General features: G+C 39.1%; 1 protein-coding gene across 3 annotated transcripts in view; it reads right to left on the reverse strand.

Annotated features, from left to right (window-relative positions):
• Positions 1-20,914, reverse strand: part of OSMR (oncostatin M receptor) — a 99,899-nt gene that overhangs the window by 35,418 nt on the left and 43,567 nt on the right. For 2 of the 3 annotated variants that reach the window (XM_010336658.3, XM_039470412.2), the window contains exons 8-9: positions 1,253-1,395; positions 777-930 (exon numbers count right to left, since the gene is read on the reverse strand). In XM_010336658.3, coding sequence (XP_010334960.1) covers positions 777-930; positions 1,253-1,395 — 297 coding nt within the window. The remainder of the gene's footprint in view (positions 1-776; positions 931-1,252; positions 1,396-20,914) is intronic. The other variant, XM_039470426.2, reaches the window with a different exon arrangement.

Here is a 20,914-nt window from a genome sequence, read left to right on the forward strand (position 1 = left end):
AGGATGAAAAGAGAGGAGCACAGAGGGCCCTTCGAGTTATGTGTGGCTCTCAGTAAATGTTAACTCCTATGAGTATTATGATGTCTGTAGCATTCATTAACTCTGCAATATGGGCAAATCTCTTCAGTTATGGGAGCAAGTTGCCTCATCTGTAAAACGGGCAACAGTTATCTTTCATTACATTGAATTGGTGGGAGATGGAAGCAGGATTGGGCCATCAAATCTCCTGAGGCCTATTTGAGTTCTGAGACATAGTTATTTAGCAGAGAAATCTTGCAATCAATGCTGAGGAAACTCTGACACAGAACAAGCTGGAGAGGGCTCACAGTGTGCCACCATTGGAACGAATGACTCACAAGTAACCGTTAAGGTTCCAAATATCATTACATTTCCAAACACAGCCCAAAGTTATTTAGTATGAGACCAATGCTTTCCTTGTCATTAACACTTTTATTTGTCCCCAGTCCTGAATTAAAGGTGTATACTAATTTATATAGCCTGAGATCTACTGTGAATCCAGCAAAGTGAAACATTTTGGAAAAATGAAAGACAGGAGAGAAGACTGGCAGTATAAATAATACTATTGTCAACTGTTTGAGGTGGATGGCTGCCCACTCACTTCTCATTACGCATCTAATCTAATTTTTTAAATGCTAACCCACCTCTGTTTAAATACTTTTCTCTTAGATACTGGTACAACCAAAAGCTCTCAGGGAAACCAGCCTAACTCCTAAGACTTACTTTTTTGGGTTAAATGCCAGGGGGGCTAAACATACCAGCTTCAAGTGTGGTGAAGTTCTGACCACTCCATTCACTCCATTTCCAGAAGTGGCTGGCATCAGCACAGCGTACTTGGGCCATATACTCTGTGGCAGGTTCCAGTTCACTTAAGTAGTACTCACCATTCACCTTGATGGAAACATTGTACTGCTTGATCAAAAAAGAGAAGAAAGAAAAAAGGAGAAAAGAACAAAACAGAAGCATTGATGAGTGTATAGTGTTACGAAGATGAACCAGGACATAGCAAATCCTGACCTGGAGTAAGATCAGTTCATCTTTGAGGGGGAAAAAAAAAAAATCCAAGGCCCATTTCCTAACTGTAAAAGTCTATAATTAATTTCACAAACTTTTAAAAACAGATGACCCACACCATTTGAACCTACACAGAAATAGGAGTTTAAAGTGATTTTATTCACCGGTGTTCAGGACAAAAAGGAATTTTTGAAAATAGAAAATTAAGCAGGGTTCCTACTTGCATCATTTTTCCTTCACCATAGAGTTCAATCTGACACAAATATGTGAAATCCTTCTTCATGGAGTGCACCTTCCAGGTCATTTTGGCATTTGTGGCATTTACATTTTCAAAGTCGACACTAAAAGGATTCATTGGATAAACTGTCAAAAAAAAAAAAAAAAAGAAAGAAAAAGAAACAAAAAAAATTCAAGCATAGATCCAAAAAGACATTTTTAATAGGCAATTTATTTCTTCATTTATTTTTTTCAACAAGTATTTTTTGTTTACTTTTGAGAATACGACAAACAAGAACTTACAGACAAGATAGAATAAGCCAACCACAGCCTTGCTCACTCAATGAGTCTACCACACACATTGAACAAAATACAAAAAGAAACTACCTGAGACTCCTACAATTAAACACAAGTAGGCAAACTGTGAAGGGGGTCAAAACTTAAAGAAGGTGGTTCACGAGCAGAATTTTAACAGAACTCAGGTTCTAACCCAAATAACATTAACAATGTCAAGGATATAATCCAAAATATATAGAATGTGCTAGGAATAGAACATCTTTATGTGAAAGGCAGACTGGCCAGAACAGCCCAGGCTCTGTTCCATCCCTCTGTCCTTTAATGCTTTAGCACAATGAGTCATGTGTTGTCAGGATATAAAATCCAGGATGGGTGCTTCTGAGGTCTCTCAGCTGTGGTACAAGTGAAGAACTCAGAGATAAGATTCTGTTTGCCCTAGACAGCTCTCTGCAGCCTTGGGGACCAGCCAGCAGTAAATCTGAGACTTGCATTGTCCCTTGCTGCCTGTCTGATAGTAATAAATCCACTTCATGTAACTTGTTGTGTATGAGCATATTCTGTATCACTGGATTCGGACAGTTGATAACCAGTGCACAGAGATAGCGTGCTTCACAAAATTGGCACAGCAAGCAGGATTCAATCTGACAGAACAATGGCTCATTGGTAAAGTAGAAGGGGCAATGCCCTATCTCATACCTGGCCTATGGTGGAGACATCTGACTAGCTAGATGTTTTACGGGGAAGAAGCGGTGATAAGAGAAACATAGGTCACACATACACCTTGAGAATGTGGGTGAGCTCGTACATGGATTGCAGCAGGAAAGAAGTGTGGAAACAGGGGAGTTTAGTGCACATGTGTGATTGCTCCTTCCTGGGTATTCGGATGCATCTGGAGGCATCTGAGAGGAAATTAAAAAGAGGTCCTCTGATGGTCATTGAGACATCCGAGAGAGAACCAGCATGCACAAAGCAGGCCTTCACAGAGAAGGAGACTCAAGATCCAAAGGACACACGTGGACACAAGCAGTAAACCCTCAAGCAGCCTGGCTGGTGTGTCTGTTGGATAAAGGGGCACTGCAGACCCAAATGGTGCAGTTAGGGTTGGGGCCAAAGTCTCTAGGTGCCTACCGAAGGTCACTAGCCTAATACTCTTCTCAAGAGAAAAGAGAAAAAGAAGAAAATGCAGACTTTTCTAGGCTTCCTGGATATTGAAATCCACATGACAATATTTCCTGGTTCTTTTAGATGAAAAATTAAACTGATGATATTGGGAGGTTTTCAGACAAACGTAGTGACACAAGATGCTTATCTGGTTGTAGGCGGGGCCCATTGGGCCATTTTAGGTGCCAGCAACCATGTTTCCTATCACTTAGGGCACCATTGGCAATTGGCATTTTGGTTGTTTAGGGACCAGAAGGCCGCCTCCATCTGAAAGGGTACGTTCTCCCAATACTGCTAAGGATTTGAGCCATAACAGTGGGGCATATTCACTTTTGCCTGCTACGTAAGCTCCCCAAGTTCCAATGGCTTATTCAACAAACGCAGTGCTGTTATACATACTGAATGGAGAAGAGGACATTACTTTGTTAACTGAGGACTCAATACAGATATAAATGTTATAAACCACCCTCTCACAATATTTGGCCAGTCACAAAAGGCCCAGCAGGGCATGGAGACTAACAATGGGCTATCGCAAACTAAATGCCAAGGGCACTTAAGCTGAACACCAAAGAAGTATCCCAGATATAGCAAAACAAGTGTTGCCCCTTGTGGCATCCTCTAATAAAAATAAGGCCAGCAGCTGGTAGGCCTCTTTGAGTCCTGGAGACCACATGTACCCAACCTAGATGTCCTTTTGCTCTCCTTCGTCAAGGTTACTGGCAAACCCACTAATTTGAAATGAGGTTCTTTGTGGCAACAGGCCTTGGAAGCCACTCAGCAAGTTGTGGTCCAGGCACTGCTTTTAGAACCCTTAGAGACTGCTAGTTCAATAAAATTACAGATGTCCAAAACCTCCATGCATGCTGATACTAGTCTCTGGGAAGAAAAAATCCGCCACCGGGATGTACTAGCCTCTCACATTTTGGACACATAAAGTTACTTAGATAGCCCCCAGATAGACTGCTTTTAAACAGTAACTCCTTGCTTGCTACTAGGAACTAGTCTCTGGACACTGAGCATCTTATGGCCAGAGCACCACACATGACACTACCACATGAAATGCCCATCCATACTTGTGTGCTTGCAAACTTCACCTATCAAACTAGGCTCAACAGAGCTCAATTATTAAATGAAACTGGCCCATTTAAGATCATGTCCAGCCAGGCCCCATGGGACCAGTAGGTTTCATGAACAAATGGCTAGCTAATTAAAAGTGACCAAGTAACCTGTTGAGGATGTTTTGGCTCCTCCTATGGATTCAAAAATATGCCTACCAATGGTCTGGCATGGTTTACTGATGGTTCTGCCAAACTAAAAACAGATGGAGTTCATTGGGCTGCCACCTTACCGTCTGGCCAATAGACAGCCAACTTTAGACTGAGACTGGACACGGAAATTCTATCCAAACTACATGCAGTGGCAATGGCCATGCTGGCCACCTTTCCCACCATATCTTGCTATATTTTCACTAACTCATGGGCCATTGCCAATAGCCTAGCTACCTTGTCAGAAGAAAAACAACTGAGTGACTGGACTGATTACGGAATTCCCCATGTGGGACAAGAATTATGGCAAGACTTGCAGCATGAAAGTTGTCAGAATAAAAATGGAGTCATTTATGTTAAAAAGCAAAATCATGAAAAATGGAGCCAGGTAAGGTCATGCAGGATGGGCTCTCTTATACGAATGCCTGATCACAAAACTATCATGAAACAACCTGTAAGAGTCGCAGACATGCACAAAGGTCAGTACAACCTTACACACACACATAAAATGCTTCTACAAGGACACCTGTCCAGCAACTAGATTATCTAACCTAACACTGACACCACTTTTGTTACTGATCCTTGTAGTCAAAAATTATTAACTGAAAACATCATGTAATCCTTCTCATTTTTTCTTTAAAAACCTTTGTCTTTGTTTATCTTCCTGGATATACACATAGTTTCTATGGTAAACGTGTTTCCTTTGCAATGTCTATTCTTGAATAAATATCATTTTCTTTTAGAGTCTCCATCTCTTGTTATTTAGATTGGCATAATGGTGTCTCAGAAGTAAGAATAAGATAGCTAAAGAGAAGGCTCCATCAATCGACCCACCTGCAGGATCACCAAATTTAACAACTATATGAAAAAAGCACTTTCATAAGACTGAAAAATCAAGTAGGCATTCATAGTACCTGTCTTTAATACTGTATCACTAAAAGATGCACTGAAAGGGGAAGAAACATATTCTTGAATCACTGATGCCACCCCTTCCCCATTCACCGGCAGCAGCCCTGTGTCATGGAAAGAGACTGTACACTTGGGAGAGGGAGAAGAGGGAGAACACAGTGACCGAGAGACTTTGAGTGGTCAGTGCTGCCCAGTCACTGGGAAAGCAAGCAAAAACAGGTTGAACTCAGCTGAGAGAGACTCCATTTGTTTGAAAGTAAAGGAAGTAAACAGGAGTCTTCTGTAATTCAGAGAATTCTTCTAGATCTTATTCAAGACCTCTATGAGTCTATAAGAACCATAGTGTTACTGGGTTTGGGTTTCCCCTAATGAAGATAAGGTACAGATCACAACACTATATCTTTTTGATATGGATAATCTTTCTCAAGAAGGATGGGTACAAACAAGCCCAGACTGTGATGACTACAATAAATACTTAACTCTTCAAAGCTCAGACATTCATAAGCATCAAGACCATCCAGGAAAACATGACTTCACCAAACAAACTAAATAATTCATTCAGGGACAATCCTAGAGAAACAGAGATAAGAGACCTTTCAGATAGGAAATTCAAAATAGTTGTTTTAAGGAAACTCAAAGAAATGTAAGTTAGCACAAAGAAGAAATTCAGAATTCTGTAAGATAAATTTAAAAAGATATTAAAATAAATTTTTTAGACCAAGCAGAAATTCTGGAGTTGAAAAATGCAATTGACATACCAAAGAATGCATCAGAGCCACTTAATAGCAGAGCTGATCAAGCAGAAGAAATAATTAGTGAATTTGAAGATAGGCTATTTGAAAATGTAGTCAGAAGAGACAAGAGAAAAAAGAGTAAGAGTTACTGGCCTTAAAGAGGAGGTAGAGAATGAGACACAGGTAGAAGCTCTATTCAAAGGGATTATAACAGAGAACTTCCCATACCTAAATAAAGATACCAATATACAAGTCCAAGAAGGTTATATAATACCAAGTAAATTTAACCCAAAGAAGAAGACAATCTCAAGGCATTTAATAATCAAACTCCCAAAGGACGAGGAAAAAGAAAGGATCTTAAGAGTAACAAGAGAAAAGAAATCATATACAAAGCATAAAGATATATAAACAAAATATATATCTGGAAGAAAACTTTTCAGTGGAAACCTTACAGGCCAGGAGAGAGTGGCATAACATGAAGGAGAAATAAAAACTCCCAGACAAACAAAAGCTGAAGGATTTCATCAAGACCAGACCTGTCCTACAACAAATGCTAAAGGGAGTTCTTCAATCAGAAAAAAAATAGGATGTTATTGAGCAATAAGAAATCATCTAAAGGTACAAAACTCACTGGTAATAGTAAGTACACACACAGAGCAAACCACACAGAATATGATAACACTGTAACTGTGGTGTGTAAACTACTCTTATCTGAATTAGAAAGACTAAATGATAAACCAATTAAAAAAAATAACAACTTTTCAAGACAAAGACCACATAACATCTGAGGTGGGCAGATCACCTAAGGTTGGGAGTTTGAGACCAGCCTGGCCAACATGGAGAAACCCTGTTTCTACTAAAAACAAAAAATTAGCCAGGCATAGTGGCACATGGCTATAAGCTTAGCTACTCAGGAGGCTGAGGCAGGAGAATTGCTTGAACCCAGGAGGCAGAGGTTGTGGTGAGCTGAGATCACGTCATTGCACTCCAGCCTGGGCAACAAGAGTGAAACTCCATTTCAAAAAAAAAAAAAAATATATATATATATATATATACACACACACACACACATGCGTGCACGCGCACACACGCACATGCACACACATATATATGTATGCACACACACACACCAAAAAGTTAAAAAGCAAAGAAACAAAGTTAAAGAGTAGAGGTTTAATTAGTTTTCTTTTTGTCTCTTTATGTAAGCACTGTTAAGTTGTTATCAACTTAAAGTAAGTTATAAGATAGTATTTGCAAGCCTCATGGTAACCTCAAATTTAAATATATATATATATATAATGAATCTGCAAAAAGGAAAAAGCAGAAAATTAAATCAAACTGCCAGAGAAATTCACCTTCTCTAAAAGAAAGACAGGAAGAAAGGAAAGAAGAAGGAGACCATAAAAGAGCCAGAAAACAATTTAAAAAATGGCCAGAGTAAGTTCTTCCTTATCGATAATAACATTCAATGTAAATGGACTAAATTTTCCAATTAGAAGACAGAGTGGCTGAATGGATTTAAAAACAACTGACCCAATGACCTGTTGCCTATGAGAAGCACTTAGCCTATAAAGGCACACATAGACTGAAGATAAAGGGATAGAAAAAGATATTCCATGACAATGGAAACCAAAAAGGAAGAGGAGTAGCTTTACTTATGTCAGACAAAATAGATTTCAAAACAAAAACTGTAAAGAGACACAAAGTAGGTCATTATGTAGTGACAAAGGGGTCAATCCAGCAAGAAGACAGGACAATTATAAGTATATACATAACCAACACTGGAGCATCCAGATATACAGAGAAATATTAGAGCTAAAGAGAGCAATAGACCCTAATAGACCCTAATACAACAATAGCTGCAGACTTAAACACTCCATTTTCAGCATTAGACAGATCTTCTAGATAGAAGATCAACAAAGAAATTTCTGATTATCTGATTTAATCTGCACTATAGAAAAAAATGGGCCTAATAGATATTTACAGAAATATTTTGTATGATGGCTGCAGAATACAGACTCTTCTTCTCAGTACATCAATCACTCTCAAGGATAGATTATATGTTAGGTCACAAAACAAGTCTTAGACATTTTTAAAAGTTGAAATAATATCAGGCATCTTCTCAGATCATAATGGAATAAAACTAGAAATCAATAACAAGAGGAATTTTGGAAACTATAAACTACATAGAAATTAAACAACATGTTCCCAAATGACCAGTGAGTTAATCAAGAAATTAAGAAGGAAACTGAAAAATTTCTTGAAACAAATGATAATGGAAACACAATGCACCAAAACCTATAAGATGCAGCAAAAGCATACTAAGAAGGAATTTTATAGCTGTAAGTGCCCACATCAAAGAAGAAAAACTTCAAATACACAACCTAACACTGAATTAGAAAAGCAAGAGCAAAACCAAGTCCCAAGTTAGTAGAATAAAGAAATAATAAAGATCAGAGATGAAATAATGAAATTGAAATGAAGAAAGCAATACAAAAGACCAACAAAAAGCTGGTTTTCTGAAAAGATAAACAAAATTGGCAAACCATTAGCCAGGCCAAGAAAAAAAAGAGAGAAGACCCAAATAAATAAAATCAGAGGTGAAAAAGGAGATACTACAATGATACTGCAGGAATTCAAAGGATCAATTGTGATTATTAAGAGCAACTACATGGCAATAAATTGGAAAATCTAGAAGAAATAGAAAAATTCCTAGACACAAAAAAATAACAGTGTTGAACAATGAGGAAATCCAAAACCTGAGTAACAAATTTGAACTTGTAATAAAAAGTCTCTCAGCGAAGAAAAGCCTGGCCCCCAGTGGGTTCACTTCTAAAATCTACCAAACATTTAAAGAAGAACAAATACCAATCCTACTCAAACTACTCTGAAAAACAGAGGAGGAGGGAATATGTCCAAAGTCATTTTACTAGGCCAGTATTACCCTGACACCAAAACCAGACAGAGACAGATTAAAAAATGAAAACTACAGACCAATATCACTGATGAATATTAATGCTAAAATCCTCAATAAAATATTCACAAACCAAATTCAACAACATGCTAAAAAGATCATTCATCATGACCAAATGGGATTTACCCCAGGAATGCAAGGATGGTCCAACATATGCAAATCAACAAATGTTTCATCATATCAACAGAATGAAGGACAAAAAAAAAAAACCAAAAACCGTAAGATCATTTCAATTCATGCTAAAAAAAATTTGATGAAATTCAACATCCTTTTCATGATAAAAGCACTAAAAAACCAGGCATAGAGGGAACCTAAGTCAACACAATGAAAGTCATATATGACAGACCCATAGGTAGTATCATACTGAATGGGGAGAAACTGAAATCCTATCCTTTAAGATTGGGAACAGGAAAAAGATGCCCACTTTCACCACTGTTATTCGACATAGTACTCAAATTCCTTGCTAGAGCAATCAGACAAGATAAAGAAATAAAGGGCATCCAAATTAGAAAGGAAAAAGTCAAATCTTCCTTATTTGCAGTTGATATTATCTTATATTTGCTAAAACCTAAAGACCCCACTAAGAAACTATTAGAACTGATCAACAAATTCAGTAAAGGTGCAGGATACAAAATCAATATACAAATATCAGTAGCATTCCTATATGCCAACAGCAAAAAATCTGAAAAAGGAATCAAGAAAGTAATCCCATTTACAATAGCTATAAATGAAATTAAATACCTAGGAATTAACTCAACCAAAGCAGTTAAGTATCTCTACAATGAAAACTACAAAACGCTAATGAAAGAAATTGAAGAAGACTCAAAAAAGGAAACATGTTCCAAGTTCATAGATTGGAAGAATCAATATTGTTAAAATGTCTATTCGACTCAAAGCAATCCACAGAGTTACTGAAATCCCTATCAAAATAACAAAGACATTCCTTACAAAAATAGAAAAACAATCCTAAAACTTATATGGAATCACAAAAGACCCAGAATGGCCAAAGCAGTGGAGTAATCACATTAGCTGACTTCAAATTATACTACAGAGCTATAGGAACCAAAACAGCATCATAATGGCATTAAAAACAGATACATAGACCAGCAGAACAGACTTAGAGAACCCCCAAATAAATCTATGCATCTATAGTAAACTCATTTTTGACAAAGGTGCCAAAAACACACATTGGGGAAAAGAGAGTCTCTTCAATAAATAGTGCTGGGAAAACTGGATATCCATATGCAGAAGAATGAAACTAGATACCTATTTGTAGTCATATACAAAAATCAAATCAAAATGGGTTAAAGACTTAAATCTAAAACCTTAAACTATGAAACTACTACAAGAAAACATGAGGGAAACTTTCCAAGACACTGGAGTAATTTATGCAAGTAAGAATTTTTAAGTAATATCCAACAACAAGAGGCAACCAAAGCAAAAATGGACAAATAGAATCCCATCAAGTTAAAATGCTTCCGCACAACAAAGGAAACAATCAACAAAGTGAAGAGACAAATCACAGAATGGGAAAATTTTTTTTTGCAAACTACCAATCTGATAAGGGATTAGTAACCAGAGTATTTAAGAAGCTCAAACAACTCTATAGGAAAAAAATCTAATATTCTGATTTTTAAAATGGGCAAAAGATATGAATAGACATTTCTCAAAAGAAGAAATACAATTTGCAAACAGGAATATAAAAAAATGCTCAACATCATGGATCATCAGAGAAATGCAAATCAAAACTACAATGTAGCTAGCTTTCTATCAATCCTGTTTATCCTTAAAAAAAAAACTAGTGTTTGGTTTCATTGAGCCTTTGTATGGGCTTTTGGGTGTCCATTTCAATCAGTTCTGCTCTAATTTTAGCTGTTTCTTTTCTTCTATAGCTTTGTGGTTGTTCTATAGTTCTTTCTTCTACAGTTTGTTGTTGTTTCTCTGGTTTCTCTATGTGTGATATTAGATTAATTTGAGATCTTTCTAAATTCTTGATGCAGGCATTTAGCTCTATAAACTATTCTTTTCACTGCTTTTGCTGCATCTCAGAGATTTGGGTATGTTATGTCTCTGTTTTTATTTCCAAGAATTTTTTTTTTTTTTTGAGACGGAGTTTCGCTCTTGTTACCCAGGCTGGAGTGCAATGGTGCAGTCTCGGCTCACCGCAACCTCCGCCTCCTGGGTTTAGGCAATTCTCCTGCCTCAGCCTCCTTAGTAGCTGAGATTACAGGCACGTGCCACCACGCCCAGCTAATTTTTTGTATTTTTAGTAGAAACGGGGTTTCACCATGTTGACCAGGATGGTCTAGATCTCTTGATCTCCTGATCCACCCGCCTCGGCCTCCCAAAGTGCTGGGATTACAGGCTTGAGCCACCGTATTTCCAAGAATTTTTAAATGTTTCCCTTAATTTTGTTATTTACTCACAAGTTTCCATGTTTCTGAATTTATTTAGACTTGATTTCTGACTGAGCATCTGGTTAATCTTAGAATATGTTCTGTGTGCAGATGAGAAGAAAGTATATTCTGTGGTTGATGGGTGGAGTGTTTTGTAGATATCTATTAAGCCCAATACAGAATTTGTTAGTTTTCTTCCTCAATGATCTAATGCTGTCAGTGTGGTGTTGAAGTCCCATTTTTGTGTGGTTGTGTGGTTATCTAAGTCTCTTTGTAGGTCACAAAATAAGAGGGACTTGTTTCATGAATCTGGGTGCTTCTGTGTTGGGAATATATATATATATATATATATATAAAATCAATAAGCCTTCTTACTGAATTGAGCCCTTTATCATTACGTAGTTTTTTTTTTTTTATTTTTCTTATTTTTTTGTCTTTTTAAACTGTTGTTCCTTTAAAATCTATTTAACCTGATATAAGAATAGTGACCCAGGAATGCTGGGAAGATGGCCGCCTAAGAACAGCTCAGGACTTCAGCTCCCAGTGAAAGTGCAGAGGGTGAGTGGACACCGCATTTCCAGATGAACTCTTATTGCCCACAGACCAGGAGATACCCAGGCAGAGGGGTCGCCAGCGTCGCAGTCCCAGCCAGTGCGGCTGTTTTGGCCCCCGCGGGGCTGATTCTGCCCGCGCGGCTGCTGTGACCACGCCCTGTTGCTGCGGTTCTCTGTACAAAAGCCACTGGTCTGGGAGCCCTCTTAGCTGGTGAGCTGGTGACCTGAGATGGCAGAGTTGCCCATTCAGCTGAAATAGTGAGCCAGGCCAGGAGATTCCTAGGCAAAAAATCCTCCAGGAGCCGGCACCGCAGTTCGAGCCAACTCCGTGAGTCGCAGCATGGGAGATCCCGGCGCCTTTTCAACAAGCGACCCGAACGCGGGGTCATTCAACTTAAAAGAAAAGACTCTGAGTCAGGGAGCCAGGTGATCAGCCTCCGTTGGTCCCACCCCTCCACCCCCAACAACAACGAAAACAAAAACAGTAATTGGAAACCCTCTGGGTTGAGCCCTTCAAACCAAGCACAGCTGAACCTGGACGGCCCGGCTCGGTGGGTGAGGGGCTTCTGCCATTACTGAGACTCTCCACCACTACGGAGGCAGGCTGCCGTTGCCAAGGCAACCCGCCGTTGCCGAGGCAACCCGCCACAACAGAGAGAGTCCGCCATAACAGAGGCGGGGCCACCATTGCCCAGACAGTTCTAACTACCCCCATATAAAAAGGACTACAGGGAAGAGCTCAGGGCAGCTGGGCGGAGCCCACAGCAGCTCAGCAAAGCCCCTGTGGGCAGGCAGTGGCTAGGCGTGCTGCTAGCTGGGCGGGTCAGACCTGAAAGAAAAATCAAAAAAGGCAGTAGTGCAACGGAAACTCATAAAGCTCCAACTCCCTGGGACAGAGACAGACAACAGGTGGATAAACCCACAAAAATGGGAAGAAACCAGCGCAAAAAGGATGAAAACTCCCGAAACCAGAACACCTCTCCTCCTAAAAGGGATCACAACTCCTCACCAGCAAGGGAACCAGACTGGATGGAGAAGGAGGGTGATGAAATGACAGAATCAGACTTCAGAAGGTGGGTAGTAAGAAACTACAGTGAGCTAAAAGAACATGTTCTAACCGAACGCAAAGAAAATAGGAACGTTGAAAAAAGATTGGACGAACTGCTGACGAGAATGGACAGCATAGAGAGGAGTATAAGTGAATTGATGGAGCTGAAAAACGCAACACGAGAACTTCGTGAAGCATGCACAAGCTTCAACAGCCGAATTGACCAAGCAGAAGAAAGGATATCAGAGGTCGAAGATCAACTCAATGAAATAAAAAGAGAAGGCAAGAACAGAGAAAAAAGCGCAAAAAGGAATGAACAAAATCTTCAAGAAATGTGGGACTCTGTGAAAAGACCTAATCTACGTCTGATAGGTGTACCTGAATGTGATGAAGAGAATGAATCCAAGCTGGAAAATACTCTTCAGGATATTATCCAGGAAAACTTCCCCAACCTAGCAAGGCAGACCAATATTCAAATCCAGGAAATACAGAGAACACCACAAAGATATTCCTCAAGAAGAGCAACCCCAAGGCACATAATCGTCAGATTCACCAGGGTTGAAATGAAAGAGAAAAAGCTAAGGGCAGCCAGAGAGAAAGGTCGGGTTACCCACAAAGGGAAGCCCATTAGACTCACAGCAGATCTCTCAGCAGAAACCCTACAAGCCAGAAGAGATTGGGGGCCAATATTCAACATCCTTAAAGAAAAGAACTTTCAACCCAGAATCTCCTATCCAGCCAAACTAAGCTTCATAAGTGAAGGAAAAATAAAATCCTTTGTGAACAAGCAAGCACTCAGAGATTTCATCACCACCAAACCTGCTCTACAAGAACTCCTGAAAGAGGCTCTACACATATAAAGGAACAACCAGTACCAGCCACTCCAAAAACACACCAAATGGTAAAAGAGCATCAACATAATCAAGAATCTGCATCAACTAACCAACAAAACAGCCAGGTAGCATCAAAATGACAGCAGCAAATTCACACATAACAATACTATCCCTAAATGTCAATGGACTAAATGCCCCAATCAAAAGACACAGACTGGCAAATTGGATAAAAAGCCAAAACCCATCAGTGTGCTGTATTCAGGAAACCCATCTTACATGCAAGGATACACAAAGGCTCAAAATAAAGGGATGGAGGAAGATCTACCAAGCAAATGGAGAGCAAAAAAAGGCAGGAGTTGCAATTCTCATCTCTGATAAAATAGACTTTAAAGCAACAAAGATCAAAAGAGACAAAGAAGGACATTACATAATGGTAAAAGGATCACTGCAACAAGAAGAGCTAACAATCCTAAATATATACGCACCCAATACAGGAGCACCCAGATACATAAGGCAAGTTCTTAATGACTTACAAAGAGACTTAGACTCCCACACAATAATAGTGGGAGACTTTAACACCCCATTGTCAATATTAGATAGATCAACCAGACAGAAAATCAACAAGGATATCCAGGACCTGAATACAGACCTGGAACAAGCAAACCTAATAGACATTTACAGAACTCTCCACCCCAAATCCACAGAATATACATTCTTCTCAGCACCACATCACACCTACTCTAAAATTGACCACATAATTGGCAATAAATCACTCCTCAGCAAATGCAAATGAACAGAAATCATAACAAACAGTCTCTCAGACCACAGTGCAATCGAGTTAGAACTCAGAATGCAGAAACTAACTCAGAACCGCACAGCTTCATGGAAACTGAACAACTTGCTCTTGAATGTTGACTGGATAAACAATGAAATGAAGGCAGAAATAAAGATGTTCTTCGAAACCAATGAGAACGAAGACAAAACATACCAGAATCTCTGGGACACTTTTAAAGCAGTCTCTAGAGGAAAATATATAGCAATGAGTGCCCACATGAGACGAAAGGAGAGATCTAAAATTGACACCCTATCATCAAAATTGAAAGAGCTAGAGGAGCAAGATCAAAAACACTCAAAACCTAGCAGAAGACAGGAAATAACTAAGATCAGAGCAGAACTGAAGGAAATAGAGACACAAAAAACTCTTCAAAAAATCAATAAATCCAGGAGCTGGTTTTTTGAAAAGATCAACAAAATAGACAGACTACTAGCCAGATTAATAAAAAAGAAAAGAGAGAATAACCAAATTGATGCAATAAAAAACGATAAAGGGGATATCACCACAGATTCCACAGAAATCCAAACCATCATCAGAGATTATTACAAACAACTCTATGCACATAAACTAGTAAACCTGGAAGAAATGGATAAATTCCTGGACACCTGCATCCTCCCAAGCCTAAACCTGGAAGAAGCCGAAACCCTGAATAGACCAATAACATGGTCTGAAGTCGAGGCAGCAATAAAGAGCCTACCACCCAAAAAAAGCCCAGGTCCAGATGGGTTCACAGCTGAATTCTACCAGACATACAAAGAGGAGCTGATACCATTCCTTCTGAAACTATTCCAGACAATCCAAAAAGAGGGAATCCTTCCCAAATCATTTTACGAGACAAACATCATCCTGATACCAAAACCCGGCAGAGACTCAACAAGAAAAGAAAATTTCAGGCCAATATCCATGATGAACATAGATGCAAAAATCTTCAATAAAATACTGGCAAACTGATTGCAACAGCATATCAAAAAGCTCATCCACCATGATCAAGTAGGGTTCATCCCAGGGATGCAAGGCTGGTTCAACATACGCAAGTCCATAAACGTAATTCACCACATAAACAGAACCAAAGACAAAAACCACATGATTATCTCAACTGATGCAGAGAAGGCTTTCGACAAAATTCAACAACCCTTTATGCTAAAAACCTTCAATAAACTAGGTATTGGCGGAACGTATCTCAAAACAATAAAAGCTATTTACGACAAACCAACAGCCAATATCATACTGAATGGGCAAAAACTGGAAGCATTCCCTTTGAAATCTGGCACTAGACAAGGATGCCCTCTCTCACCACTCCTATTCAATATAGTACTGGAAGTTCTAGCCAGAGTAATCAGGCAAGAAAAAGAAATAAAGGGTATCCAAATTGGAAAGGAGGAAATCAAATTGTCTCTATTTGCAGATGACATGATTGTATATCTGGAAGACCCCATCATCTCAGCCCAAAGTCTCCTGAAACTGATAAACAACTTCAGCAAAGTCTCAGGATACAAAATCAACGTGCAAAAATCACAAGCATTCCTATACACCAGTAATAGACTTCAAGAGAGCCAAATCAAGAACGAACTGCCATTCACAATTGCTACAAAGAGAATAAAGTACCTAGGAATACAACTAACAAGGAACGTAAAGGACCTCTTCAAGGAGAACTACAAGCCATTGCTCAATGAAATAAGAGAGGATACAAACAGATGGAGAAACATTCCATGTTCATGGTTAGGAAGAATCAACATCATGAAAATGGCCATACTGCCCAAAGTAATTTACAGATTCAACGCTATTCCCATCAAGCTACCAATGACCTTCTTCACAGAACTGGAAAAAAACACCTTAAACTTCATATGGAACCAAAAGAGAGCCCGCATAGCCAAGTCAATTCTAAGCAAAAAGAACAAAGCAGGAGGCATCACACTACCGGACTTCAAACTATACTACAAGGCTACAGTAATCAAAACAGCATGGCACTGGTACCAAAACAGAGATATAGACCAATGGAACAGAACAGAGGCCTCAGAGGAAATACAACATACCCACAACCATCTGATCTTTGACAAACCTGACAAAAACAAGCAATGGGGAAAGGATTCCCTGTTTAATAAATGGTGTTGGGAAAACTGGCTAGCCATGTGCAGAAAGCAGAAACAGGACCCCTTCCTGACACCTTACACCAAAATTAACTCCAGATGGATTAAAGACTTAAACATCAGACCTAATACCATAAAAATCTTAGAAGAAAATCTAGGCAAAACCATTCAGGACATAGGTGTAGGCAAGGACTTCAAGACCAAAATGCCAAAAGCAATGGCAACAAAAGCCAAAATAGACAAATGGGACCTAATCAAACTCCACAGCTTCTGCACGGCAAAAGAAACAGTCAGTAGAGTGAATCGGCAACCAACAGAATGGGAAAAAATTTTTGCAGCCTACCCATCTGACAAGGGGCTGATATCCAGAATTTACAAAGAACTAAAGCAGATCTACAAGAAAAAAACAAACAAGCCCATTCAAAAATGGGTGAAGGATATGAACAGATACTTTACAAAAGAAGACATACAGGAGGCCAACAAACATATGAAAAAATGCTCATCATCACTGGTCATCAGAGAAATGCAAATCAAAACCACATTGAGATACCATCTCACACCAGTTAGAATGGCGATCATTAAAAAATCGGGAAACAACAGATGCTGGAGAGGATGTGGAGAAATAGGAACACTTTTACACTGTTGGTGGGAATGTAAATTAATTCAACCATTGTGGAAGACAGTGTGGCAATTCCTCAAGGACCTAAAAATAGAAATCCCATTTGACCCAGCAATCCCATTACTGGGTATATATCCAAAGGATTATAAATCATTCTACTACAAGGACACGTGCACACGAATGTTCATTGCAGCACTGTTTACAATAGCAAAGACCTGGAACCAACCCAAATGCACAACGATGATAGACTGGATAGGGAAAATGTGGTACATATACACCATGGAATATTACGCAGCCATCAAAAACGATGAGTTCACGTCCTTTGTAGGGACATGGATGAACCTGGAAACCATCATTCTCAGCAAACTGACATAAGAGCAGAAAATCAAACACCGTATATTCTCACTCATAGGCGGGTGTTGAACAATGAGAACACATGGACACAGGGAGGGGAGCACTACACACTGGGGTCCGTTGGGGGGAAATGGGGGAGGGGTGGGGGGGTCGGGAGGTGGGAAGAGATAGCATGGGGAGAAATGACAGATACAGGTGAGGGGACGGAAGGCAGCAAACCACACTGCCATGTGTGTACCTATGCAACAATCTTGCATTTTCATCACATGTACCCCAAAACCTAAAATGCAATAAAAAAAAAATAGTGACCCTTGCTTTTTTTGGTTTTCTATTTTTACGGCAGAGCGGTCTCCAACTCTTTATTATGAGCCTATGGATATCATTACATGTAAGATGGGTCTCTTGAAGACAGCAGATAGATGGGTCTTTTTTTTTTTTTTTTTAAATTCAACTTGCCACTGTGCTTTTTCAGTGGTGGTATTAAGACTGTTTACATTCAAGATCAATATTGATACAGGAGGTTTTGATCCTATTGTGAAGTCGTTTGCTGCATGACTTGTTTCTATTCTGTAGCTCCTTTATAGGGTCTGTGGACTAGGTACTTAAGTGTGATTTTGTGGTAACAGGTATTGTTCTTCTGTTTTCACATTTAGAACTTCCTTAAAGATTTCTTGTAAGGGTGGTCTAGTGATAACAAATTCTCTTAGCAATTGCTTATCTGAAAAAATATTTTATTTTAGCTTCATTTATGATGCTCAATTTGGCAGGATATGAAATTTTTGACTGGAATGTCTTTTCTTTGAGAATGCTGAAAACAGGCCCCCAATCTCTTCTGGCTTGTAAGGTTTCTGCTGAGAAGTTCACTGTTAGCCTGATGGGGGTCCCCTTTGCATGTGATATAACATTTTTCTCTAGCTACATTTCAGATTTTTTCTTTAGTGCTGGCCTTAAACAGTCTGGTGACTACATATGCATTAGTGATGTTCATTTTATGTAGAATCCAGCAGGTGTTCTCTGGATTTCTTGTATCTGGATGCCTACCTCTCTAGCAAGATTACAGAAATTTTATTCTATTATTCCCTCAAATTTGTTTCCCAGATTGATTACTTTTTCTCCTGCTCTCTCAAGAATGTCAATAATTTATATGTTTCATAGCTTTACATAATGCCGTATTTCTTGGAGACTTTGTTCATCTTTAAAAATTATCCTTATTTTTGTCTGACTAGATTAGTTAAAAAAAAAAAAAAAAAAAAAAAAAAGTCTTCGAGTTCCGAAATTCTTCTGCTTGGTCCAGTCTATTAATAAAACCTTAAATTGTATTTTGAAATTCCTTGAGTTTTTCAGTTCCAGTAGTTCTAACTGATTTCTTTTTAAGATGTTTATCTCTTTTTTCATTTTCTGGACTGATTTAGAAGTTTCTTCACGTTGATTTTCAGCTTTTTCTTGGATCTCTTTGAGTTTCCTTACAACTGATGCTTTAAATTTCTTATCTGACATTTCTGAGTTTCCATTTTGGTTCAGGAGCTAGAGTGATTCTTTGATGGTGTCACAGCATTTTGATTTTCATGATGCCAGAATTCTCATGTTTTTTCCTTTTCGTCTATAGAGGGTAAGATCTTTTGGCTTTGCACCTATAGCCCTATAGCCTTAGGTACTTCTGCCAGCAGGTTTCATTTTGGGCTGCATGGCTTGGCCTTTAGGCCAATAGATGGCACTTGCAGGTAACAGCCAGCTGCTACACAAGCAAATGGGTATGTACCCTGTCTATGTTTACTGTGAAGTGCTCTGTTTTTTTCAGGTGAAATCCTGGACAGTGGAGTTCCCAGTTCCCTGGGGTTCCGGTTTTGCAGAGGTTGGGTAACAAATGTGAGCAGAGCTGGAACCCCTGGCTTGCCCACAAATACCCCAGTGGTGAACATAGGCACTAGCCCTGGCAAGGGTGGCTAGAAGTTCCTGTAAGTACACTTAGGTCTCTGTGGGCAGGGTGGGGTGGGGGTGGGGGGTAAGGTGGCTTCACCAGCTCCCCATCCTAGATAGAAAGAAATTTTAGCTGTTTCCCTATCACTCCCCTGTTCCAGGATTTGTGATTCCCAGTTCAGGTGTACCCTGTAGTCTACCTGCAGACCACAATGTGGTTGAAAGCCATGGGAAATGTTTGTTTTGTGACTGTGGGAGTGGTTTCACAGCATAATCTCATTACTCAACCCAATACATATAGATTTATGGTATGTCTGTATCTCCCCAATATTCAGGCATGCTAAGTATTCCAGCTGGCTACACGGCTTTTCAGTCAATGGTCATCGTAAGAATCATTCAACATCCTCAAGTTTGTTTTTCTCAGTACCAAATTAAGAAAAACTATAGAATTTTTAAAAATGCTGGTACATAGAGGTTTCCAACTTCTTTACTCTCTTTTTTTCTTCTTCCTCTCTGCTTACTCCAAATCTATTGATTTTTTCACTTGAATTAAGATATTCTACTGTTGCTAAATTCAAAAGCCAATTAAAGTTTTTCTTACGGCATTTCAGTCAAGATAAGAAAAAGAGAGAGGGCCTTCAAATTATGACAGCTGTGTAGCAACCAAGAACCCATAGTTGTACACCTGAATCATCCTTTTGGAAATATAAAATTACGTTTGCCTTGCTAGTAATTGCTTAGGGTGATATAACAGCTAATAAAAGACTGATAATCTAAAAAGGAAAGAACTAGATAAATGTTTATAAAAAGTTAAGCTCTCAGATTAAAGAAGTCAAAATCTTGAATTCAAAGCATTAATATAAGTTATCTCTGCCTGGCATAAAAGTTTTGCTTTGTCTGCCATGTGAGAGCCAGAAAAAGCCAAGGGAGTGGGGAACTGAAAGTACCTTTTCCTAAAACATTTCCCCACCTAGGGTCACTAATCAAGCCAGCCAGAAGGGCAAACAAAAAGAGAAATTATTGCTAAAAATTAAAAGCCACTTGAAGATTTTGGTCTTCTGATACAATTTAGCTATCCCTAGCTAAAATGCAAATATTTGAATATTTAACCCCTAAACTCATTTGAAACACAAAAAGGGAAGAGGTTTTTAAAAATAAACCTGCTATAGAAATTGCTTTACCCAAAATTTGGTATCCAGCCTACATAAAATTACCTATTGGGGCAAATAAAATGTAGCCACATGAATAGGTCCCATTTTGTCAGACACATCATTTGAACCCAACTCTCCTTCTGTAAACCAGTGCATTGTTTTTGAGTTCTTGTTATCTGCCTGCAGACGACTCGATCCTGTAATCGCTTAATTTCCTCCAATATTTGGCTATAACACTCCAAAACCTGCTCTATTCGTAAAGCCCTAAAACTGAAGCTGGACAACTTAATATAACTTTCAAGGGACAAGTCTCATGCCTGATGTACGGGCCACACAGAAAGTCCATTGAACCGCCTGATTCCATACCCAGTGACCTCCAAGCTGCAAACAAGGACGACAGATTGATGGCTTTATGTAGTGAACAACTTTTCGCAAGATGATGGGACAAGATACCCCAACATAACATAATGAGACTCTTGGCCGGGCGCAGTGGTTCACGCCTGTAATCCCAGCACTTTGGGAGGCTAAGGTA

Source organism: Saimiri boliviensis, chromosome 1 (assembly GCF_048565385.1).
Source record: "Saimiri boliviensis isolate mSaiBol1 chromosome 1, mSaiBol1.pri, whole genome shotgun sequence".
Classification (NCBI taxonomy): domain Eukaryota; kingdom Metazoa; phylum Chordata; class Mammalia; order Primates; family Cebidae; genus Saimiri; species Saimiri boliviensis.